The 22,458-nt window shown below is 39.9% G+C and overlaps 1 protein-coding gene across 1 annotated transcript; it reads left to right on the forward strand.

Annotated features, from left to right (window-relative positions):
• The first annotated feature begins 17,840 nt into the window (after nucleotides 1-17,840).
• On the forward strand, nucleotides 17,841-18,182 carry LOC138879051 (uncharacterized). Its single transcript, XM_070158624.1, has one exon. The coding sequence runs from the start codon at nucleotides 17,841-17,843 to the stop codon at nucleotides 18,180-18,182; it is 342 nt and encodes a 113-aa protein (XP_070014725.1).
• The last annotated feature ends 4,276 nt before the right edge of the window (nucleotides 18,183-22,458 follow it).

Raw genomic sequence — 22,458 nt, forward strand, 5'->3', positions numbered from 1 at the left:
AGAATCCCCTCCTTCTTCTCTTCCCAAATCTCCAAAACCCCTCCCTCGAATCCTACTAGAACTCTTAGAATCTTGAATCGAAGAGGACGACCAAAACCCTAACTCGTCTAATCGGCCCCAAAATCACACCACAGAACCACCCTGATCCCTCTTCCCAAATCCTGGGTCGATTCCCCTCGAATGTTGCTCGAGCTTCTCGAATCTGGAATCAGAGCTTGACCCTAAAATTCCAAATTTTCCAATTCGGGGTTTCCTCAAAGTTTTAGGTTCATTTTGATGGTATCCGTGTGTTTTGGATAAAAAACACACGGTTAGTCTCAGATTGAGCCAAGAATCTGAAGGCTCAAAGATCCATCAACCCCTTTTACGGTCCGAGGCACGTTTAGGTATTTCTATTTTTCTTTTGTTATTTGTTCTCCAGTTTTACTCCGTTTGTTTTTCTTCTTCTACTTCAGTCTCTTCTTCTGAACTCCTGCCCATTCTGTTTAATTCCTGAAGGGTAGTTTTGTGATGCATGTTAGTTTTAAGAAAACCTTTTTCTTTAATCAGTACAATTAATCTGTTAATTAGGTTAGTTCCGATTTGTTAATTTTAGTTCATCATTTGGGTTTGGAAATTGTTTGAATTGCTTCTGTTCTTTTCGCCTCAGATAATTTGATTTTGATTTGGGCCTGGGGTTTGTACCTTTAAGTTTCAGGCTCATTGGGTTGGATTGGGTTTTGAATTAACTCAACCAAGGGTCAACTTGACCCGTATTTGGTCGGAGGGGTAATTTTCAGGATCATGCGGGGTAGTCAAGGAAATTAGCCTAGGGAATCTCATGGTAACTTAATAGGGAAGCTTTTAAGAAGCTGGGGTGGAGCTATCTTGAATTCTGAAAAGTAAAATAGGGATACCTAAGCTAAAATAAAAATTAGAAAAGGTGCAAAGTGCAAAAGTTGATCCCTTAAGACTGCCCTACTTGCCTTGCCTATAAAGGCAGCTTTTCTTGCCTTTCAAGGCAGGGTCTGAGAGCTGGAAATCCAAAAAAAAAAAAAAACTGCATAAATTTTACTATTTCATAGACCCAAGAGAGCTAAGATATTGAAGAGAGAAAAATTCAGAAAATATACACGGCTGGACTTTTATTGTTTTATTGGTATTTCCTCAGTGATTTTTGATTTCTTTTGAACTTCTGAAACCATTGTTACTCATCTGAATGGGAAATGGATTGAGCTTGGTCGTCAAAAGTTTGGTTTAAAGTTTACTGGGCTGTTGGTTGGTCGAAATTAGTTATTTGGAGCTGCTATACATCATTTCTGGGTTTGGAGTTGTTTTTGTTGGCTGTTTTGCTGCTAATTCCTGCTGTTTATTTGCTGATTGTTCACCTCTATTTTCTTTCCAATCTCCAGGTACCTTTTTTAGCTTGTGATTGAGGAATGACTGTTGGACATGTAATATGAGTGAAGTTCTGTTAAATGAAGACTGCATTCGAAGCTGATTTCCCCTGTTTCTTTTACTGTTTCCACATTCTGTAATTAGACTTTGAACTATAGATGTTAATTAGGTTCTCTTTTTCTGGAATTGTGTGTGTGAGAGTGGCCTGCAGTATGATTTTGCATTTGTATTGATAAATGGACTGTGGACTCTATTTATTTAGTTTTCTTTTAATGCTGGAAAAGGACCTGTTAGGGCCTTGTGACAGGATTTAATGTAATACTTTGGGTGTAGACCTTTGCTTAGTTTATACTGAAGACCAATGTTGTTTAGCTTTGATAGCCCTTTGAATCCATTGAATTATTAAATAGGGACCTATATGTGTATCGATTTACCCATGATTCTGCTTTGTCAACATGACCACTCATGAAGCCAAGGTTCAGATTTGTGTTTTAAAATTAGTTGGAAGTTGAATTTGAATTTAGCAGGGTTGTTTAAGACCGAGTTATAATGTTATATCAAGTTGACATAATAAAATTAGGAAGCTAAGTAGATCTTTGGTGTTTAGTCTTTTAAAATCAGAAGCTTATGGTATTAAATCAATTTCAATGCTCCTGGTTGATATCAATTGATTGGTATTTCGAGATTGGCATAATAATTTAGAGCTTGATTTGCTATGTTTGGGCTCGCTGGGACTCGATCCTAAGTCCCAGCATCAGCTCCTTGCATTTACGGATGAGGCTTTCTTTTGGGATTCATTTTAAGACTTCGGTGGTTTCAGCAGCACTTGAAGTTCCGATAAGTTATTGGGCTCGTTGGGCCCAAGCTTGCAAGCAGCCATGAATTGGATCTTTGAGTAAATACTCCTTTAGTTCAATATTTGCTAATTAGTCAGTAGGTTGAGAATTTTGTTTAAATAAGTAAATGTTCCTAAATTTTACTTTAGTCAATTTAATTGGTTTTCTTTTTTTATAGATTGGAGGTGGGCCATAATAACCAATTGAATAAAACGTGGCCCTCGTAATTTAATTTAGAAACCTCTTGATTAAAATAAAACCGAGGTGTGCCGTGCCAAACAAAAATGACAATTGTATGGCCCTCGTGTGATTAATTTTGTTTTATCCTTAGAAATCGAGGCACGCCATTTAGCAAATTTCTATGGCCCTTGCAAATTTAAAAAAATGCGTAGTTTCCTTAGGCGCGTTATCTTAATAATTTACCTTCCTAAACTCGGGTGTGCATTTCATGTGACCCAAATCAAATCTTAAAACGTGGAATAAAATATGTTTAGGATTGCGGGTGCATTTCATGTGGCGCGATCCGAAGACGTGTTTTAAACGATGTTCAATCTTCTCTAAAAATTGAATAAAAACGGTTAAAAGTTAAAATTTGCACATAAGTTCATAATGGTTTAAAATCAGATAATTAAGCTGAATATAACAATTGAGCGACCGTGTTAGAACCACGGAACTCTGGAATGCCTAACATCTCCCGAGTTAACAGAATTCCTTACTCGAATTTCTGGTTCGCGGACTGTAATACATAGTCAACCTTTCCTCGATTCGGGATTTTAAACCGGTGACTTGGGACTAATGCTGTATTCTGGGCCGGGCCCGGGCCTAAATGGGCCAAACGGGTCGGGCTTAACGGGCCTGGGCTCTGGCGGTCCCGGGCTTCGTGGGCTCAACGGGTGGAACCAGCCCGTGACGGGCCTAAGCCCATATGGTCCTGGGTTAAACAGGCCGAGCTCGTGGGCTTAGCGGGCCTAACGGACTTTTTTTTAAATTTTTTTTGTTTAAGGCAATTTCTTGTAAACCATATCATGGCTATATAAATAATATATATGTAATATATATGTAGAAATCTAATTATTAAAGTTCTTGACGAAAAAGTAAAATAACAAAACAATAGTAAAACTAAATTGCCATGCATAATAAATTAATAAGAAAGTACAACATGAAGCATAAATACGTCTAATAATTTTACAATAATACAAATTGTTGAAATATCTTAAAGACGAATTTGCGGATAAATACCATCAACACAATACATTATATGCCTCCTTAAAATGCCTGTGGTACACCCTGAACGAAAATTTAAGACTCTTCCACAGTTCTTGCATTTTAATATTTGGCCTTCTTCATTTTCTTCAAGCACTTCATAGTAGTGCGAAACAAATAAGCGCACTCTTTTCGAACGAGGCATGATGTAACTTGAAAATTAAGATTGAGACCTGAGTCTTGAAAATTGGGGATTGAGAGATTGAGAGAAATTTAGATTGAGAAATGAGTATTGAGTATTGAAATGAAGAAGAGGGAGGGGCATATTTATAGTGTTAGAGAAGGTTAGTTTTGTAAATTGAAAAAGAAAAACGACTATTTGTGCAATATGGCCGTTGGTGGTCATTGGGGGTGGGGCCCTCATTTTGAATTTTGAAAAATCTTGTTTTGTAGTATATATAGTATACTAGTATAGTATATAATATATATACTATATATAAAAATCTTGTTTTGTAGTATATATAGTATACTAGTATAGTATACTATATATAGTATGTTATGTATATATATTTCCAAATATAATTTCTTATAATGTTTTGTAGTATATATATATATATATATATATATATATATATATATATATATATATAGATAGATAGATAGATAGATTTTCTTGTAGTATATATTGTATGTTATGTATATATATTACCTTATATATTTTCTTGTAGTATATATTGTATGTTATGTATATATATTATCTTATAAATTTTCTTGTAGTATATATTGTATGTTATGTATATATATATATATATATATATCTTGTAGTATATATTGTATGTTATGTGTATATATATATATATATATATTTTCTTGTAGTATATATTGTATATTATGTATATATATATATATATATATTTTTTCTTGTAGTATATATTGTATGTTATGTATATATATTATAGCTCATAAATAATTGCAAGTTAAAGACAAAAAAATATTGTAAAAAGATATTCAAGGGCATGTCTTATAATTTTTATTACAAAAAATGGTATATTTTTCTTAGTCTTCCTCCCCCCAATGGAATGAGCACAACAAGGTACTAATACCACCATTAAAAGGGAAAAAAATTAAAAGAAGATATGACAAAGTACAAGGTACACCATAATCTACATTGTATCTCTAACAAATTTTATAAATCCTTCAAGGTTCGGAGGAGGTTGTGTTGGTGGTGGTGGAAAAGAAGCTTGTTCATCACCACTTCCAGGCGAAGCAGTATCCTCCGCAAGTTCTGCCATCATTTCTTCATAAACTTTATCTAACGCCGGTTGTGATTCCGCAATTCCAAAGTTTCTTCTTTCCGAGCGGATCCAATCTCTGAACAGTACAGATTTTTCCAAGCTCTCCCTCATTGACGCTCTATGATCACCTATTTGAAGTCTTGCTTGACTGAAAGCACTCTTTGATGCAACAATTGAAGCTTGAATAGATAAAATATCCCGAGCCATCCTTGCAAGAACCGGAAAATATTTTTCCCTTGCCTTCCACCATTCCAAAAGATCAAAAGTGCCGTCTGGATTTTCCTTTTCAAGTCCCTGCGACCAATAAACTTGAAGCTAATTTAGATGTGAAGTTTCATCATAATTATCACCTTGAGAACCCCTGAACTCCGTCCAAGATTTAAGTGCTTTTAAGCCCGTAGCTCTTTTAGACGATTGTGAATTAGACGAAGTATGGGTTGGAACATTTGACCTAGCATGCTCTAAGGCAAGTTGATAATCATTATAAATTGTTTGAGCATTAAGTTTAATTGAGGCTTTTGCATCTGCAAGTGTAGCAAATTCCTCCTTTGAAAGATCTAAAGCCTTATAAATATTTGAGTACCAAAAATGAGGACCTCTTAATTTCATTGTAGGATTTAACATTGCAGCAACACCATAAATAGGAGGGATAGGGAAAAAATATTTTTTAAAACTTTTCTTTCATTGCATTTATAGCAAGTTGATAAATTTCCCCACCCTCCGAAAATTCAACAAACAAATCACATAGTGCTGCAATATAAACTAAACAGTTTGAAATAGTTGGATAATATTGCCCAGAAAATGCATTTGTAGCAATTTGAAAGTGTTCTAAAAAATCTATAAGAATTTTAACATTTGAGTGCTTTTAAGCCCGCGGCTCTTTTAGACGATTGTGAATTAGACGAAGTATGAGTTGGAACATTTGACCTAGCATGCTCTAAGGCAAGTTGATAATCATTATAAATTGTTTGAGCATTAAGTTTAATTGAGGCTTTTGCATCTGCAAGTGTAGCAAATTCCTCATTTGAAAGATCTAAAGCCTTATAAATATTTGAGTACCAAAAATGAGGACCTCTTAATTTCATTGTAGGATTTAACATTGCAGCAACACTATAAATAGGAGGGATAGGGAAAAAATATTTTTTAAAACTTTTCTTTCATTGCATTTATAGCAAGTTGATAAATTTCCCCACCCTCCGAAAATTCAACAAACAAATCACATAGTGCTGCAATATAAACTAAACAGTTTGAAATAGTTGGATAATATTGCCCAGAAAATGCATTTGTAGCAATTTGAAAGTGTTCTAAAAAATCTATAAGAATTTTAACATTTGTCCAATCTTGAGTAGTAAGCATTTCATCATCATCCTCACCACCCACCCGAGCATTAAACGTTGCATTAATTGGGTTTCTATATTCATATGCAACTACTAAACTTTCGTACATATAATTCCATCTAGTCGGGCAAGCTTTAGGAACCTTTCTTTCTCTAAGGCCATATTCATCACATTTTTTAAAATATTCTCTTAGTCTACTTCTACGGTTTGAATAAAAAAGCCAATTAAGAGTCATTCTAACCTTTTCAATTTCTAAATTTAAAATTCGCATACCATCACCGACAATTAAATGATAAATATGACAAATATATCTAACATGGAATATATTCCTAAATGCGGGATTTAGTGTTGTTGTAAGTATGCCTATAGCACTAGTGTTACTAGAAGCATTATCCATAGAAATTGCCATTATTTTATCTCTAAAGCAAAAATATCTACAAATATCTGCAACAGTGTTAGCTATAAACTTACCTGTGTGACATGAATTAATTATTCTATACGCAATAATGCGTTTTTGCATTGTCCACTCCTCATCTATCCAATGACTTGTAACAGTTAGATAATCACAATCATTACCACTTCTACCAATATCAGTAGTAATAGAAATCCGATTACTTATATGAGTAAATAAATACCGCAAATATTGTTCATATTCATGTTTATATTTATAAATATCGCTCTTAACTGTTGCGCGAGGCCAACCTTTATAAGTAGGATTAAAAACTCTTCTAATATAATGCACCCAATTAGGATTAGAGGGAAAAGAATAGAGTAAGCACATAACGGTAACCATCTTTGCTAATTCTTCACGATCTCTATTTGGATCGTAATATAAAATACCTCCGGTCACAGTGTTAATTCCTAGTTGAACTAGATTTGAACCTGTACTAGGGTTAACATCAGAATCTACATGTGTTCCCTCTAGCTGAGCTTTCATTTGTAAATATCTAGCTTTATCTCTAGGGTGTGTTTTTATGTGCCTAGTCAAACTACCCATGCCGCTACGGTCTCCAGTATATTTATGCGCCAGTAATTTTCCACATGTTTTACACTTAGTCTTATTTTGTTCTCTTACTTGAGTAAAAAAATTCCAAACTAATGATGTTTCTAGGCGTTTAGAAGGTTGTCTATTAAAACTAGGGGTTTCTATAGGTGGGTCGGACGGTACATCAGTTGGGTTATTAACAGGACTAGTAGGAGTATCATCTAAATCCGGTTAGGTTTCATCTTCATCCTCATTTTCCTCATCATTTTCAAAGATAGTTTCATTAGGATAAAGAGCATTCATAGTTTCATCATCTAAATTTTGACCTGGTGCAACATTGTGGCAAAATTGACTATCGGAAAATTGAAAACAGGGGTTATCACTATCAAGAATAATAAGAGCAGCAGGACATCTACCAGGTCTGGGTCGGGGAGCCTGGGGAAGGGTAGTAGGTTGGCCACTACTTTCACCAATTTTAGCTTTACCCTTACCACCAAAAATATTTTTCAAAAAAAATGCCATATTAATTATAATTATACTAAATAAAACTAACAAAACTATAATATTAAAACTTAAGAGTTGGAACGCGTTTACCGAATTGTCGAACAACTTCTTGAAAATTGAAAATCGTTGAAGACTTGAATACTTCAATTCACCAACTTCACAATTTTTCACGAAATTTCAACAATAAAATAAGCAATTATAGTAGAGAGATTGAGAGAGATTGATGAATTGGTGAGTAAAAATGAAAGAATTAGGGGGTATTTATAGTTGAGAATTGGGAAAAAGTGTAATTATATGAAGTTTGGGGTTAAAATAAAGTTTGGGAGCCAAATGGCTATTTTTTAAACTTTCAAACGGTCAAAATTGCAGCCCAACGACTATAATTTTAATTTTTGACCGTTGCTATTTTTTTTAATTTTTTTTTTAAAAGTAGCCGTTAGGTCCGGTAAGACCGGCCCAGGCCCGCCAGCCGGTCTCGGGCTTAGCGATCCCGGGCTCGTGGGCTTTTTTACCATACCCGGCCCGCCACGGGCTTTTTGCACCATTAAGGACCGGCCCACCAGGCCCGTTTAGCCCGTTAGGACCGCGGGCCCGGTCCGGTCCCGGTCCCAGCCCGGCCCACCCTACAGCATTACTTGGGACACCATAAATCTCCTAAGTGGAGACTCTAAATCGTTTAATAAACAATCCCGTTTTGATTGTCCTTTAATTGGAAAAACTCCCTTATATATCCTTTCGGGTAGGTAGAAAGGAGGTGTGATAGCTCTGGCGACTCTGCTGGGGATCAAACCCAGAATCTCTAGTTCAGGGTTTAAGAATTCGAGCTTAGAATAATTGTTATAGTCGGCTTTATCCATTATCTGATTTTGTTACGTGATTTGGGCCTTATGTGCTAATTGATTGCTTTTACCGCTTTGATATTCCGTGAACTATATATAAACTATTGCGAAATCCCTCTTCTCTCTAAGTTTTCCAAATCATGAAGAAGTGTGCACTTCATGTGACTTCTTTTCTGTTAGAGTCATATTCCAAATTTAGAATGAGGTTCGGACAAGTTGCAAAGCCGGTGAAGCTTCTGTATTCCCGGTACGCTGCCCTCCCTCGGCTCAAGCTGTCCGCTCGGGTAAGCCAGGTCTAGAACAAATAAACCCAGGTTTTTAAACCTAGTATAACAATACCTCATGCTGGATCCTTAGTAGGAACGTTTGTTTGCATCATGTGCATTTTGACTTTGGAGACTCAACACAGGGGTTGGGTCTGTCTAGGACAGGTGCACCCGAAATAAAAAAGACCATCCTGATGCATCTTACTTACTACTTGTACATTTATTTGCTTCGGATTTGCATGCTGACCAGCTTTTGAATAAAAGGAGAGAATTTGGAAAAGAAAATAACAGTGTGAGGTAATTACCTGTGGTGAAAACCAATGTCCCTAAAATATACAGAAACTCTGCCAAAATTTTGAAAAAAAGAGGGGAATTTTGTGGATTTTAAAGAAAAATAGAAAAAATATCCTTGTGTTTTTGGGAAAAGAAAAAGAAGTTGGGTTTATTTTCTAAAAAAGTTTTTCCCGAACTACGCCAGTTTGATTCTCACAGGGTGTGAGATACGTAGGTAACCCCCATCGGGCCCAACTTCTTTTTTGCAAAAATAACACAAAAGAACAAATTTTACTTTTATTTGAAAATAATTAAGGTGATGTCATTCTTGTCAGAAATAGCCAAATGTCCCTAAAAGAGCGTCGGAAGGCTGTTTTTGCAAGAACAGCCACTTTTAGTCACTTTTAAAGGTTTTGGCTGGTTAGCCGACACAACCTTAAAATCTTCGTTTTCGAAGTGCTGAAAGGCCGTATTGGCAAAGCCGGATATTTGTGTGAAAATTTTGGAAAGATGGTCATTTTTCTCGAGTCAAAACGAGTCATAGTTTCCTTTTAATTAAAATCACCTTAATAAATGTGCTGGATGAGCACAATTCAAAATGAACCTTTCTCAGTCCGTGAAGAGATCCCTTTGGAGCTACATATGTGGTGGCATGATTTGGGGGAAGATAGAAGAAAGGCTGTGACAAAAGCATTGGGTGGTCTTATCGGGCTCTTGAAGGTTAAGCCAAGAAAAGACGTGATTGGGGCCTTGATACCATTATGGGACCCAGCGCATAATGTATTTCACTTCACCGATTTCGAGTTAACTCCTACACTGGAAGAGATAGCAGGCTATGCCAGTTTTGAAGGGAATCTTAGAAGTCAATACACGGTGGCACCGAGAACAGTAACCCCTCATAAAATTTTGGACTTGTTAAGCATCAGTCGTGACATTCGAGACGGAAATTTGGCCAAAGGATTCTGTACCTTCTACTTTCTGTATCGACGTTACGGGAATCCCTGTGGATTTGAAACGCCAGATACTGGTCTTACTCACGCGTGAAACCAAAACAAGTGGGAATCTCGGAGAGGATTAGCTTTCATAGCGGCGTTCCTGGGTATTTTGGTTTGCCCTAGAAAAGACGGGAACATAGAGCTGGGACTTGTAGGGATAGCGACTTTATGATAAAAAAGGCAAATGGGACTATAGTGCCGTTGATCTTGGCGGAAATTTACCGAGCACTGACCCATTGTCGAGAAGGAGGGAAGTTCTTTGAAGGGTGCAATATGTTGTTACAACTATGGATGGAGGAACACCTTTGCCACCATCCCGGATACTTGAATTGTGGTATGACTGGCCTTGAATGCATCGAAAAACATGAAAAATGGGTAGAGGGTTATGAGTTCCCGGATGGTACAAAAGCATGGAATGTTCATTTTGAGATCTTTGACTACAAACAAGATCGAATGGACGATCGGGTGGCTCTCGATCAATGAAGTAATATATATGTCGGCCGAGGTGTGTTTTTTGCTGCTGATGGGTCTTCGGAGTATCCAGCCTTGTGCTCCGCACAGAGTCCTACGTCAATTAGGCCGATACCAGACCATCCCACACAATGAAGATTTGAGTCGGCAGGTCATTGAGTTAGAGCCAAAAGCTGCCTTCCCAGAAGAAAATGTGCGTCGGATTTGGCATCAGTGCAGATTCTTAGGGCCTAATACTCAAGTACAAGATCTATTCAGAGGCGAGGTGGAGCCCAGTTATATTGCTTGGTATGGTAAAAGATTCCGCGTTCAACATGAGCCTGAAAGGCCCGCAAAGAGACCCCATGTCCAACATTTCACCGACGGAGCACATGTGCAATGGGATTGGTTGGCCAAAGAAAACGAGTACAAGGCTACCATAAGCAAATTGGAGAAACAAGTAAGGGACCTTTAGTTTGAAAATAGCTTGCAAGCCGCGACAGACGAAGCAGAAAAGAAAAAGCTAGCCATAGAAAATGAGGCCCTTCGAGCCCAGATTCATAAAATGGAAATAGCGGCAGAAAACCCAGCCCGAAGTGCCAAAGATGAGAAACTCATATCTAACTTGAGGCAAAAAGTGAGTGACTATCGTTTTGATTTGAACAAAGTAGAAAATGAACTAGCCAAGGCTCGAAAACAGTTGGCTAAAAATGGAGATGAACGAGCACGCCTGGTTAAGCAGTTGAAAGAAAAGTACGATGATGAGGTCGTAGGATTAAAGAAGAGGGTCATCGCCACAGAAAACAAAATGATCAAATAGACGAAAGACTTCAAGGTTGAAAGAGAACATTGTTATACAACATTGGCACAATTAGAAATAGATTTGCAGCAACTTCAGGAGCAGAATCATGTGGCCGAGCAAACTTTAGAAGCCAGGGCCCAGCAGATCGGGCGTTTGTTACAAAGAAAAGGTGTCATAAGAGAGAGAATTAGAAACATTGCCGATTACATTGTTATGAAGTGCCAAGTCTGTGAGGATATGACTCGCACTACCTTCTTCGTGGCAGTGATGACATTCGTTAAGCAGAGAATGAGTGACTTGGGCTGACTTCAAAGGGATCTTGCATATAGGCCTGCGGCGAGACCGAATGATGTCCCGCGGGCACCAGGAGCATTGATGTATTCATGATTTCTCATTTTAGTCTGTATTTCCTTTTCCGTTAGAGTCTGTCAGTTGTGTTGAGTTTGTATTTTATTTTTGCCGGAGTCTGTCAATTGTTTTCGAGTCTGTATTTTCTTTTGTCGGAGTATGATAGTTCATTTTTGGAGTATGTATTTCATCTTTTCATCAGCGTCTGGAGTCTGTTAGTGTTGAGTCTTTGTAATCAAAGCGTTTGCTTTTTATGAAATTGAAAATCCCAAAAATTGTTTTATTATTTACTTTCGTACTTATCTCCCAGAACTACGCTCGGTCTAAATTATGCGGGGTCATGATATGTAGGCAATCTCCATAGGATTCGTCCATAACCAAAAGAGAAAAAAGAAAGAAGAAGAAAAGAAAAGAGAGAAAATAAGAGAAAGAAGCAATGGCAAAACAAGAGAGAAATGAGAGGATAAAAACAAAAGAAAAGGCCAGAATGGAAAAAGAGAAGAAAAAAGTTGCAAATGGAAAAGCTGGGATGACGCAAGCAGCCGATCAAATGCATAATAGAAACGGTTAACTGCTTAGGTGCATTCATTCCCCAAATGTGCGGTTACTAATTTGTTAAATCCATAACCACTAACAAGGTTGTTGTTGATGTATTGAGTTCAGGCAGGTGGTTAGTTGATTGGCATTCTGGCAACTCACTCATACAACACCCGATCAAAAGGCAGGCTAAATATGGCCAACCAAGAATCGGAGACAAGTATTATTGACCCGTCAAAAGAGGTGGAAGAACTGGATGTTAATGCAATTAAGGAAGAGATGTATAAGTTAAAGCAACAAATGGCTGAAATGTACCAAGCCTAGGCCAAGGGGCATCCACCACCGGTTTATCCCGCCAACCCTGCCTATATCCCACCATCGACCTAACCTCAGGAGCCTCCCACTGTGAACTCATCTCCAGCCTTTCCCCTCTACCAACAATGCTATGGCGTCACTTCCCATACTTCTTAAGCTCCACCACCCAAACAAGTCCCATACCCTTACCCCACCAATCACACCTATTTTTGTGGCACCTCCACCTGCTACATTACACCGATCCTCTAGTGAACCTATGTTCCAAACTCACGACAACCAGTACTGTCCCCCTGAACCCACCTTCAAAGTTCCAGAACCATATTCTTACACCCCTCGTCTTGATCTCCCGGCAGAGACCGAGAAGCCACCCAAAAATCCCGAGCATGAAGAGATGAACAAAAGGGTAAAAGCTTAGAACAATTGTTCAGAGATATGAGGGGGTTGGGAGGTCAAGTAAGTGTGGCCTATAAAGATTTATGTCTGTTTCTAGATGTTCAGTTACCGGCAGGGTTTAAAATGCCCAAGTTTGATCTGTATGACGGGCATGGTGACCCAGTAGCACACTTAAGAGGATTTTGTAGCAAGATGAGAGGGGCATGAGGAAGAGATGAATTGTTGATGGCATATTTCAACCAAAGTTTGAGTGGATCGGCATTATAATGGTATACCAGACAAGATCACAGCAGGTGGTACACATGGGATGATTTGGCCCAAGCCTTTACCTGCCATTTTCAGTACAATCTTGAAATTATCCCAGACCGTCTGTCATTAACAAAGATTGAGAAGAAGCCCGGTGAGAGTTTCAGGGAATATGGATTCAGGTGGAGAGAGCAAGCAGTGAGGGTTGACCGTCCGATGAAAGAAAGTGAGATGGTTGATTATTTCTTGTAGGCTTTGGAACCCACTTATTTTGGTCACTTGGTGTCTGCAGTGGGCAAGTCCTTTAATGAAGTTGTAAAAATGGGAGGCATGGTTGAGGAGGGACTCAAGTCCAACAAGATCATGAGTTATTCAGCAATCAAAGCGACCACCCAGGCCATTCAAAACGGTACTGGAGGTGTACTCGGGAAGAAGAAGAAAGAGGATGTTGCTACAATTGAGTCAGGAGCTTGGGTTGGATCCAGGAACCTTCCACGTTACTACAACCCGCCTAGACCATACCACCAAACTTACCCCCACACTCCATATAGTCCACCACAACACTACTACCCACCGCCCGATCCCCATTTTTCTGTCCATCACGCACAAACCTATACCCAACCTCCCACTCACGCACAATGGCGTGCGCTGGCTCCACAAAGTCCATACTTAGATCCACAAAATGCCCATCCACCCCCAAGAGCCTACAGAAATCCCCCTAGAACAAGTTTTCAGCCAAATCAAGCCTTTAAGAATGAGAGGTTGCAGAAATAGAAGACCTTCACTCCTTTGGGAGAATCATATGCTAGCCTATTCCACAGATTGAGACAGTTGGGTATGTTGAATCCGATTGAGGCTAAACTGCCAAATCCCCCTCCCAGAAATCTTGACCGCTCGGTGAGTTGTGAGTATTGTTCAGGGACCCCGGGTCATGACACAGAGAAATGCTGGAAACTAAAAACAGCTATTCAAGAGCTCATTGATACTAATCGGATTGAGGTCCAAGCCCCGGAGGCACCCAACATCAACCAGAACCCGTTGCCGGTCTATCATGAGACAAATATGATTGAGATTGTGCATAAGGGAGGGGAGCCTAAGAAGCCTTCACAAACCGTCATGATGATTCGGGCTAGTGAAGCCAAGCCGTTTGAAAAGTTAATAAGTGAGAAGTCTGTGATCAAGTTTAACGGGACAAATAATGAACCATCTGTGGAGGTCAAGAAGGGGTCCTTAAGTGACGTTGCAAGAAAACATGAAAGAGCAAAAGTGGTTGTGCCAGGAGGGACGAACAAGCCTGTGGTAATTATGAAGGGCGCCCGCACAGATCCTGTCATTATCAAACCAGTAACTCAATTACCGATAGTCAATAGCAAGGCAGTCCCATGGAATTATGAACGAGTGGCAGTGGCTTACAAGGGGAAAGAGGTTAAAGAAGAAGTTTGTGTGAGACCCATGGTTTGACTCGATCGTGGAGATGCTTTGCCCCCGAAGAGTTGAGAAAAGCTAAGATCTCCAAAGATAACCCAGTGTTGGTGAAGAATGCTATGACCGAGGAAGAAGCAGAAGAATTTCTGAGAAAGATGAAAGTACAGGACTATTCCATTGTGGAGCAGTTAAGGAAGACACCGGCTTAGATCTCGCTCTTATCATTATTGATCCATTCAGACGAGCACCGTCGGGCTTTGATGAAGATCTTGAACGAAGCCCACGTTCCTGACAAAATCTCAGTAAACCACTTGGAAAAGATAGCTAACAAGATATTTGAGGTAAATAGAGTCACTTTTTCTGATGATGAGTTGCCCGTGGAGGGTACTGAGCACAATAGAGCCCTTTATCTGACGGTGTAATGTGAAGATTCCGTGGTTACTCGGGTACTGGTTGACAATGGTTCCAGTGCAAATATTTGCCCTCTTTCCACTATGAACAAGTTGAAGGTGGATAATGAAAGAATTCACAAGAACAATATCTGCGTTCGGGGATTCGATGGTGGAGGAAAAGATTCAGTCGGGGACATAGTGCTCGAGCTTACAATAGGGCCAGTTGAATTTACTATGGAATTCCAAGTGCTCGATGTGGCTGTTTCTTACAATCTGTTGTTAGGTCGACCCTGGATTCATGCTACCAAAGTGGTCCCGTCCACTCTGCATCAAATGGTTAAGTTTGAATGGGATAGACAGGAAATTGTTGTGCACGGCGAAGATAATTTGTGTGTTCCCAATGGTGCCATTGTTCCGCTCATAGAGGTTGAAGACGACAAACGACCATGGGTTTATCAAGTTTTTGACATGGTATCGGTAGATAAAATTTCAGAAGGGAAGTGCTTGCCAACTCCAAGGGTAGCTGCTGCATCAGTCATGGTAGCCGTTGAAATATTGAAAAATGGTTTTGTACCGGGCAAAGGTTTGGGTGCATCTCTGCAAGGTATCGTACAACCGGTTTCTCTTCCTAAGAACTTGGATACATTTGGTCTGGGGTTCAAGTCCACAGTCACAGACGTGAGAAAAGCCAGAAAAATGAAACAGAGAGCATAGGCCCTTCCAAAGCCAGTCCCGCGTCTTTCCCGATCATTTGTCAGGCCTGGTACCAGAAAGCGCCCAGTGACGACGGTTCCCAGTTCGGTGGTTGATGTGGATGGAGATTTGATGGAAAGGTTCGAGAAGATATTCGCCGATGTGAACGTGTTGGAAGCTGGGGAGGGTTCTAGCAAGGCGGATGTGCAATTTGTTGGGCCCAGTGCAAAGATTAACAATTGGGAAGCTACTCCTCTCCCCACCAAGAGGGAGTTTTGGTAGTTTGCTTTGATTTTCTTTCAATTTATCTGGATTATTCCAGGGTTGTAATTCAGATTCTATGTTCCGGCCGTTTGGATGTATAAACCCCATTGTCTTTAATTTCAATGAAACGCAATTTCTCTTTTCCTCTCTTCCTGATAGTTTTATTTTTGTTTTCCTTTCTTCCTTGTACAGTTCTTTTTATGCTGGCTTCAATGATATGACATGCATGCGGAATCTCCAGCCCCGTCTTAAATGCCAACCTAATTCTGAAATAGTAATTCAAGAAATAGAATGTGATGTTGAATCGGAATATGACGAGGATGAAGCCTTGGAAGAGATTAGCAAATAATTAATCCATTTTGAAGAAAAATCCAAGCCTAACCTAAGTGATACAGAAGCAATCAATTTAGGGGACCAAGATAATATCCGGGAAACTAAAATAAGTGTCCACCTTGAACCATAACTCAGAGAGGAGATAATTAAATCACTGTTCGAGTATAAAGATGTTTTTGCATGGTCCTATGATGACATGCCAGGTCTAAGCACTGGCTTGGTGGTTCACAAATTGCCCACTGATCCAGCATTCCCCTCTATCAAGCAGAAGCTGAGGAAATTTAAAACTGATATGAGTGTGAAAATTAAGGAAGAGGTCACTAAACAGTTTGAGGCCAAGGTCATTCGGGTCACTCGGTATCCCACTTGGTTAGCCAATGTAGTGCCTGTGCCGAAGAAGGATGGCAAGACCAGGGTATATGTTGATTATCGAGACCTCAACAAGGCAAGTCCCAAGGATAACTTCCCACTACTGAACATCTATATATTGATCGATAATTGTGCCAAACATGAGATTGGTTCTTTTGTGGATTGTTATGCGGGCTACCACCAGATCTTAATGGATGAAGAAGACGCAGAAAAGACAGCATTCATCACGCCTTGGGGAACGTACTGTTATCGAGTCATGCCATTTGGTTTGAAAAATGCGGTGGCAACCTACATAAGGGCAATAACGACCATATTCCACGACATGATACACAAGGAGATCGAGGTTTATATGGATGATGTGATTGTAAAGTCTAGAAAGCAGTCTGACCATGTTAGAGACCTGAGAAAGTTCTTCCAAAGGCTTCGCAGGTACAATCTCAAGCTTAATCCTGCAAAATGCGCGTTCGGTGTTCCGTCTGGAAAGTTGTTGGGATTCATAGTCAGCCACCGAGGTATTGAATTAGACCCGTCAAAGATCAAAGCTATCCAAGAGTTGCCACCTCCAAAGAACAAGACTGAGGTGATGAATCTATTGGGGAGATTGAACTACATCAGTCGATTTATTGCTCAGCTCACGACAACTTGTGAGCCTATTTTCAAACTGTTAACGAAAGATGTTGCGGTCAAATGGACAGATGAATGTCAGGAAGCATTTGATAAGATAAAAGGGTATTTGTCAAACCCACCTGTGTTGGTTCCGCCAGAACCAGGGAGACCTTTGATTCTGTATTTGACAGTCTTGGACAATTCATTTGGATGTGTGTTGGTACAGCATGACATCACCGGCAGGAAGGAGCAGGCCATATATTATCTCAGTAAGAAATTCACATCTTACGAGGTTAAGTACACTCATCTTGAGAGGACGTGTTGCGCCCTAACTTGGGTAGCCTAGAAGCTGAAACACTATTTGTCATCTTATACTACTTACCTCATCTTTCGCTTGGATCCGTTGAAGTATATCTTCTAGAAGCCTATGCCCACGGGAAGGCTGGAAAAGTGGAAGATCTTGCTCACAGAATTTGACATTGTCTACGTGACTCGGACTGCGATAAAAGTAGAAGCACTGGCCGACCATTTGGCTGAGAATCCTATGGATGAAGAATACGAACCTTTGAAGACTTACTTCCCTAATGAAGAGGTAATGCACATTGATGAGTTGGAATAGATTGAAAGGCCAGGATGGAAACTTTTCTTTGATGGTGCTGCTAACATGAAAGGCGTTGTGATAGGAGCAGTACTTGTTTCTGAAACAGGGCATCATTACCCTGTTACGGCTCAGCTTCAATTCTACTGTACTAACAACATGGCGGAATATGAGGCATGCATTTTGGGTTTGAGGATGGCTGTGGATATGGGTGTCCAGGAAGTCTTGGTCTTGGTTGACTCGGACTTTCTGGTACACCAGATTCAGGGAGAATGGGAAACACGAGATTTAAAACTCATACCATATCGGCAATATTTGTATGATCTTTGTCAACGGTGTCAATCAATAAAGTTCAGGCATATTCCGAGGATCCATAATGAGGTCGCTGATGCTTTGGCTACTCTGGCGTCAATGTTACATCATCTAGATAAGGCTTATGTAGACCCGTTGCATATTCAGGTCCGCGATCAGCATGCTTATTGTAACGTGGTGGAAGAATAACTCGATGGTGAGCCTTGGTTTCACGATATCAAGGAATACATCCGAAGGGGAGTATATCCGGTACAAGCCATAGGTGATAAAAAGAGAACAATTCGTCGCTTGGCAAGTGGATTTTTCTTTAGTGGAGGAGTTTTATACAAAAGAACTCCAAATCTCGGGTTATTAAGATGTGTAGATGCCAGACATGCCGCGACTATCATGACCGAAGTACATTCTGGAGTCTGTGGACCGCACATGAGTGGGTATGTGCTGGCAAAGAAGATTCTCCGGGCAGGTTATTATTGGCTCACTATGGATCGAGATTGTATCAGTTTCGTACGTAAATGTCATCAGTGCCAAATGCATGGAAATTTGATTCATTCTCCACCAACTGAACTACATACAATGTCTGCACCATGGCCTTTTGTTGCTTAGGGAATGGATGTCATTGGACCAATCGAGCCAGCAGCGTCCAACGGGCACATGTTTATTCTGGTGGCCATTGATTATTTCACCAAGTGGGTAGAGGCTAAAACATTCAAGTCTGTAACCAAGAAGGCGGTGGTTGATTTTGTGCATTCAAATATCATTTGCTGGTTCGGGATACCAAAGGTGATCATTACAGACAATGGGGCTAATCTCAATAGTCATCTGATGAAAGAGGTATGTCAGCAGTTCAAGATTACACATCGCAATTCTACCCCATACCGCCCTAAGGCAAATGGAGCAGTTGAGGCGGCCAACAAGAATATAAAGAAGATACTTTGAAAAATGATGGAAGGTTCTAGGCATTGGCATGAAAAGCTGTCTTTTGCATTGCTAGGTTTTCGCACTATTGTCCGTACTTCAGTAGGGGCGACTCCTTATTTGTTGGTGTATGACACCGAAGCAGTGATACCCACAGAAGTGGAAATTCCATCCCTTCGAATTATCGCGGAGGCTGAGATCAACGATGAGGAGTGGGTCAAAACCCGCTTGGAACAATTGAGTTTGATCGATGAGAAGAGACTGGCAGCAGTGTGTCATGGCTAGTTGTATCAACAGAGAATGGCAAGAGCATACAATAAGAAGGTGCGTCCGCGGAAGTTTGAAGTGGGGCAGTTAGTATTGAAACGCATTCTTCCTCATTAGGTTAAAGCAAAGGGAAAATTCGCCCCAAATTGGCAGGGGCCGTTCGTTGTAACTAGAGTGTTGTCCAATGGTGCATTGTATTTGACAGATGTAGAAGGCAAATGTGTAGAAATTGCTATCAATTATGATGCAGTCAAGAGATGCTATGTATGATTTCTTTCTTTGATTGTACTTGTTTGTATTTGGCATGTCTCGAATATTGAAATGACGAAAACATTTTGTTCTGCTATCTAAACACTTTATCCCTCGTTACCCCTTTGAGCCTCACTTATTTTCTTTCATACCCCTCTTTCGGAATCAATAGCAAATATCGGAAACACAAGCGTAAAGATAAGTAAAGGAAGGAGAGAAAAAGAAAAGAGAAAGAAAGAATGAAAAGAGAAAGAAAAGAATGAAAAGAGAAAGAAAAGAATGAAAAGAAAGAGAAAAGAAAAAGAAAAGAGAGGAAAAAAAACAACAAAAAGAAAAACAAAAAGAAGAAAAGAAGAGAAAGAAAAAGAGAAGAAAAATCACAACAAACAAAGTAATTCCTATGTCATGAACTACGTTCGACCTGATTCCTTTTAAGGATACGTAGGCAGCCTTACGGTTCGGTCTCATCAGAATAAAAACAATCCAAAAGTCCCCAAGCAAGAAATTGGGGCAGAAATTGCGGTTGTTGTAAGAAATCTGGTTCTGAAAGTTGTAATTTTGAACCCATGAGGGGTTGTTTTGAGCCTTTTTATACCCTTTCTTTCTAACCCCATCCAAAAGCCCGCGTTACAGTCCAAAGAAAGACCTTCCGATCAGTCTTCGAGAAACGCCAAGTCAAGCAGGTAGCCACATCAGGGGCAACACTCTGGTCCAAGCAGGAGAAATAAAAATGAGAGAGTCTTATTGGTGAAAACCCTTACGGGCACCGTAAGGTGACGGGAGTTAAGAGAAATCAAAATGAGAGAGTCTTGTTGGTGAAAACCCTCACGGGTACCGTAAGGCGACGGGAGTTGAGAGAAATAAAAAATGAGAGAGTCTTATTGGTGAAAACCCTCACGAGCACCGTAAGGCGAAAGTGAGTTGAGAGATGAACGGATGAGAGAGGTCTTCTGGTGGAAACCTTCCAAGGCACCGCATTATGAATAAGGTCAGGATTTGGTTAAAGAAATCAGGTTATGGAAATTCCGGAGCAACAAAGTGTGGCAATTGGAAGTTGATTGGTTGGACAGATTGGGCCGAGTAATCCAAAATGCGTGTCATGATCATTGGTGCCGACTGCTCCACTCAGATAAGTCCTTTTTCTTTTTCTTCTTCAGATAGTCTTCCAGTTTTGGATTTCCTTATCCTTAATTCTGAAAGTCATTGCATTTCATTTCTTTTGGGTTTATTCCTCTAAGATGTTCCCAATGTTAGTTCTGTTTAAGCAAATATGAAGGAATTTCAAAGCTCACTACCAGCTTCAAGACTGCAAAGCATAGCGCGACCAGAGCATACCAAAGATAGCATGATGTAAAGTGGGGCAAAGTGCCAGCAAGAGTTCCATCGACAAAATGATTTGGTAATTTCATAGGAGATGCAGAAGTTCCGTTAAAGGGGTCAGAGGTGTGAAATAACGGTTCAGGTATAGAACACTCGGGTCATTCAGGGTTATAGGGTTTTGAAAGTCAGTCGAAAAGTCAAGCGGTTCAGGGCCAGTTCGGGGAAGCCAGTCGAAACAAAACAATGCAGCGGAGAGACCTTCAGCAAAGAATGCCATCAACCAACCACCATATTTAAAACTGACAAGATTTTTCTTTGATTAAAACAGGGGCAGGAAATTTCGGCTGTTTCAGAGAAACCCTCCGTGGAGAAAGGCAGTCACCAAACAGGTTTGATTTTTGATTTTCAGGACCCTTCTGGAAAATGGGACCTAGTTTAAATGTTCAGAAATAACATAATCTAGCATAAATGCATCCCAAAGGAATATAAGTTGGCTTAGAAGTTTGCATTTCGAGATAGGATTCAATTAGGAGTTTTCAGGACTCTCCTGGATAATGGGACTTAACTTTAAAATTTTGATCAGATAGCAACATTTAGCGTAAATTTTGTTGTAGGGTAGTATAATTCAGCCATAAAAGTTGTCATTCTTAAGATAAAACTTTACTTTTGATTTTTAGGACCCTCCTGGATAATGCGGAGTAGTTTAAAGACCTTCTTAGATAGCAAGATGTAGCGGAAGTCATGTCTTTAAAAGATATAGCTTAGATTTAAAATTGTCGTTTAGTTAAGAGTTATCAGGACCCCCTGGATAACGGGACCTAGCTTTCAAATTCTTAGTAATACTTGGTAATATGATTTAGTTTTACACTCATATATGTGCCTAGCTACCAAACTGGGGCAGAAAATTTCCTCTATTTTTGTCATTTTGTTGAAGTCAGGAGCCTGCCTAGAGAGCAGGGAATACATTTCAAATTAGAAGTCAGGAGCCCGCCTGAAGAGTAGGGAATACGTTCAAGTCAGCAATCAGGAGCCCGCTTGGAGAATAGGGAATACATTTCAAATTAGCAGTCAGGAGCCCGCCTGGAGAGCAGGGAATACATTCAAGTTCAGTAGTCAGGAGCCCGCCTGGAGAACAAGGGAGTACAATTCAAGTTTTAGTTTTCAAGTTCTTATTGATATTTGGTAATGTGATTCATTTTACACTTACATATGTTCCCAAATACCTAAATTGGGGCAGAAAAATTTCCTTTGTTTTCATCTATTTTGTTGAAGTCAGGAGCCCGCCTGGAGAGCAGGGAATACATTTCAAGTCAGCAGTCAGGAGCTCGCCTGGAGAGCAGGAAATACGTTTCAAGTTAGAAGTCAGGAGACCGCCTGGAGAGCAGGGAATACGTTTCAAGTTAGAAGTCAGGAACCCGCCTGGAGAGCAGAGAATACATTTCAAGTCAACAGTCAGGAGCCCGCCTGGAGAGCAGGGAATACATTTCAAGTTAGCAGTCAGGAGCCCGCCTGGAGAATAGGGAATACATTCAAGTTCAGCAGTCGAGTGTCCAATCTGAGAAAGGAAAAACATCATCAAAGTGTAGTTGGCAGTCAGGCATCCACCTGGAGAAGCGGAAAACATCTCAGATTCCAATTCAAAGCGGCAACAAGGGGATTCCACCGGGAGAGTACAAGTCAACAAGGCAACAAGAACCACAAGAGCAAGTCTGAA

Source organism: Nicotiana sylvestris, chromosome 10 (genome assembly GCF_000393655.2).
Source record: "Nicotiana sylvestris chromosome 10, ASM39365v2, whole genome shotgun sequence".
Taxonomy (NCBI): domain Eukaryota; kingdom Viridiplantae; phylum Streptophyta; class Magnoliopsida; order Solanales; family Solanaceae; genus Nicotiana; species Nicotiana sylvestris.

Coding starts and splice junctions, on each gene's coding strand:
- LOC138879051 (XM_070158624.1), top strand. CDS start 17,841: ATGGCGGAATATGAGGCATGCATTTTGGGTTTGAGGATGGCTGTGGAT.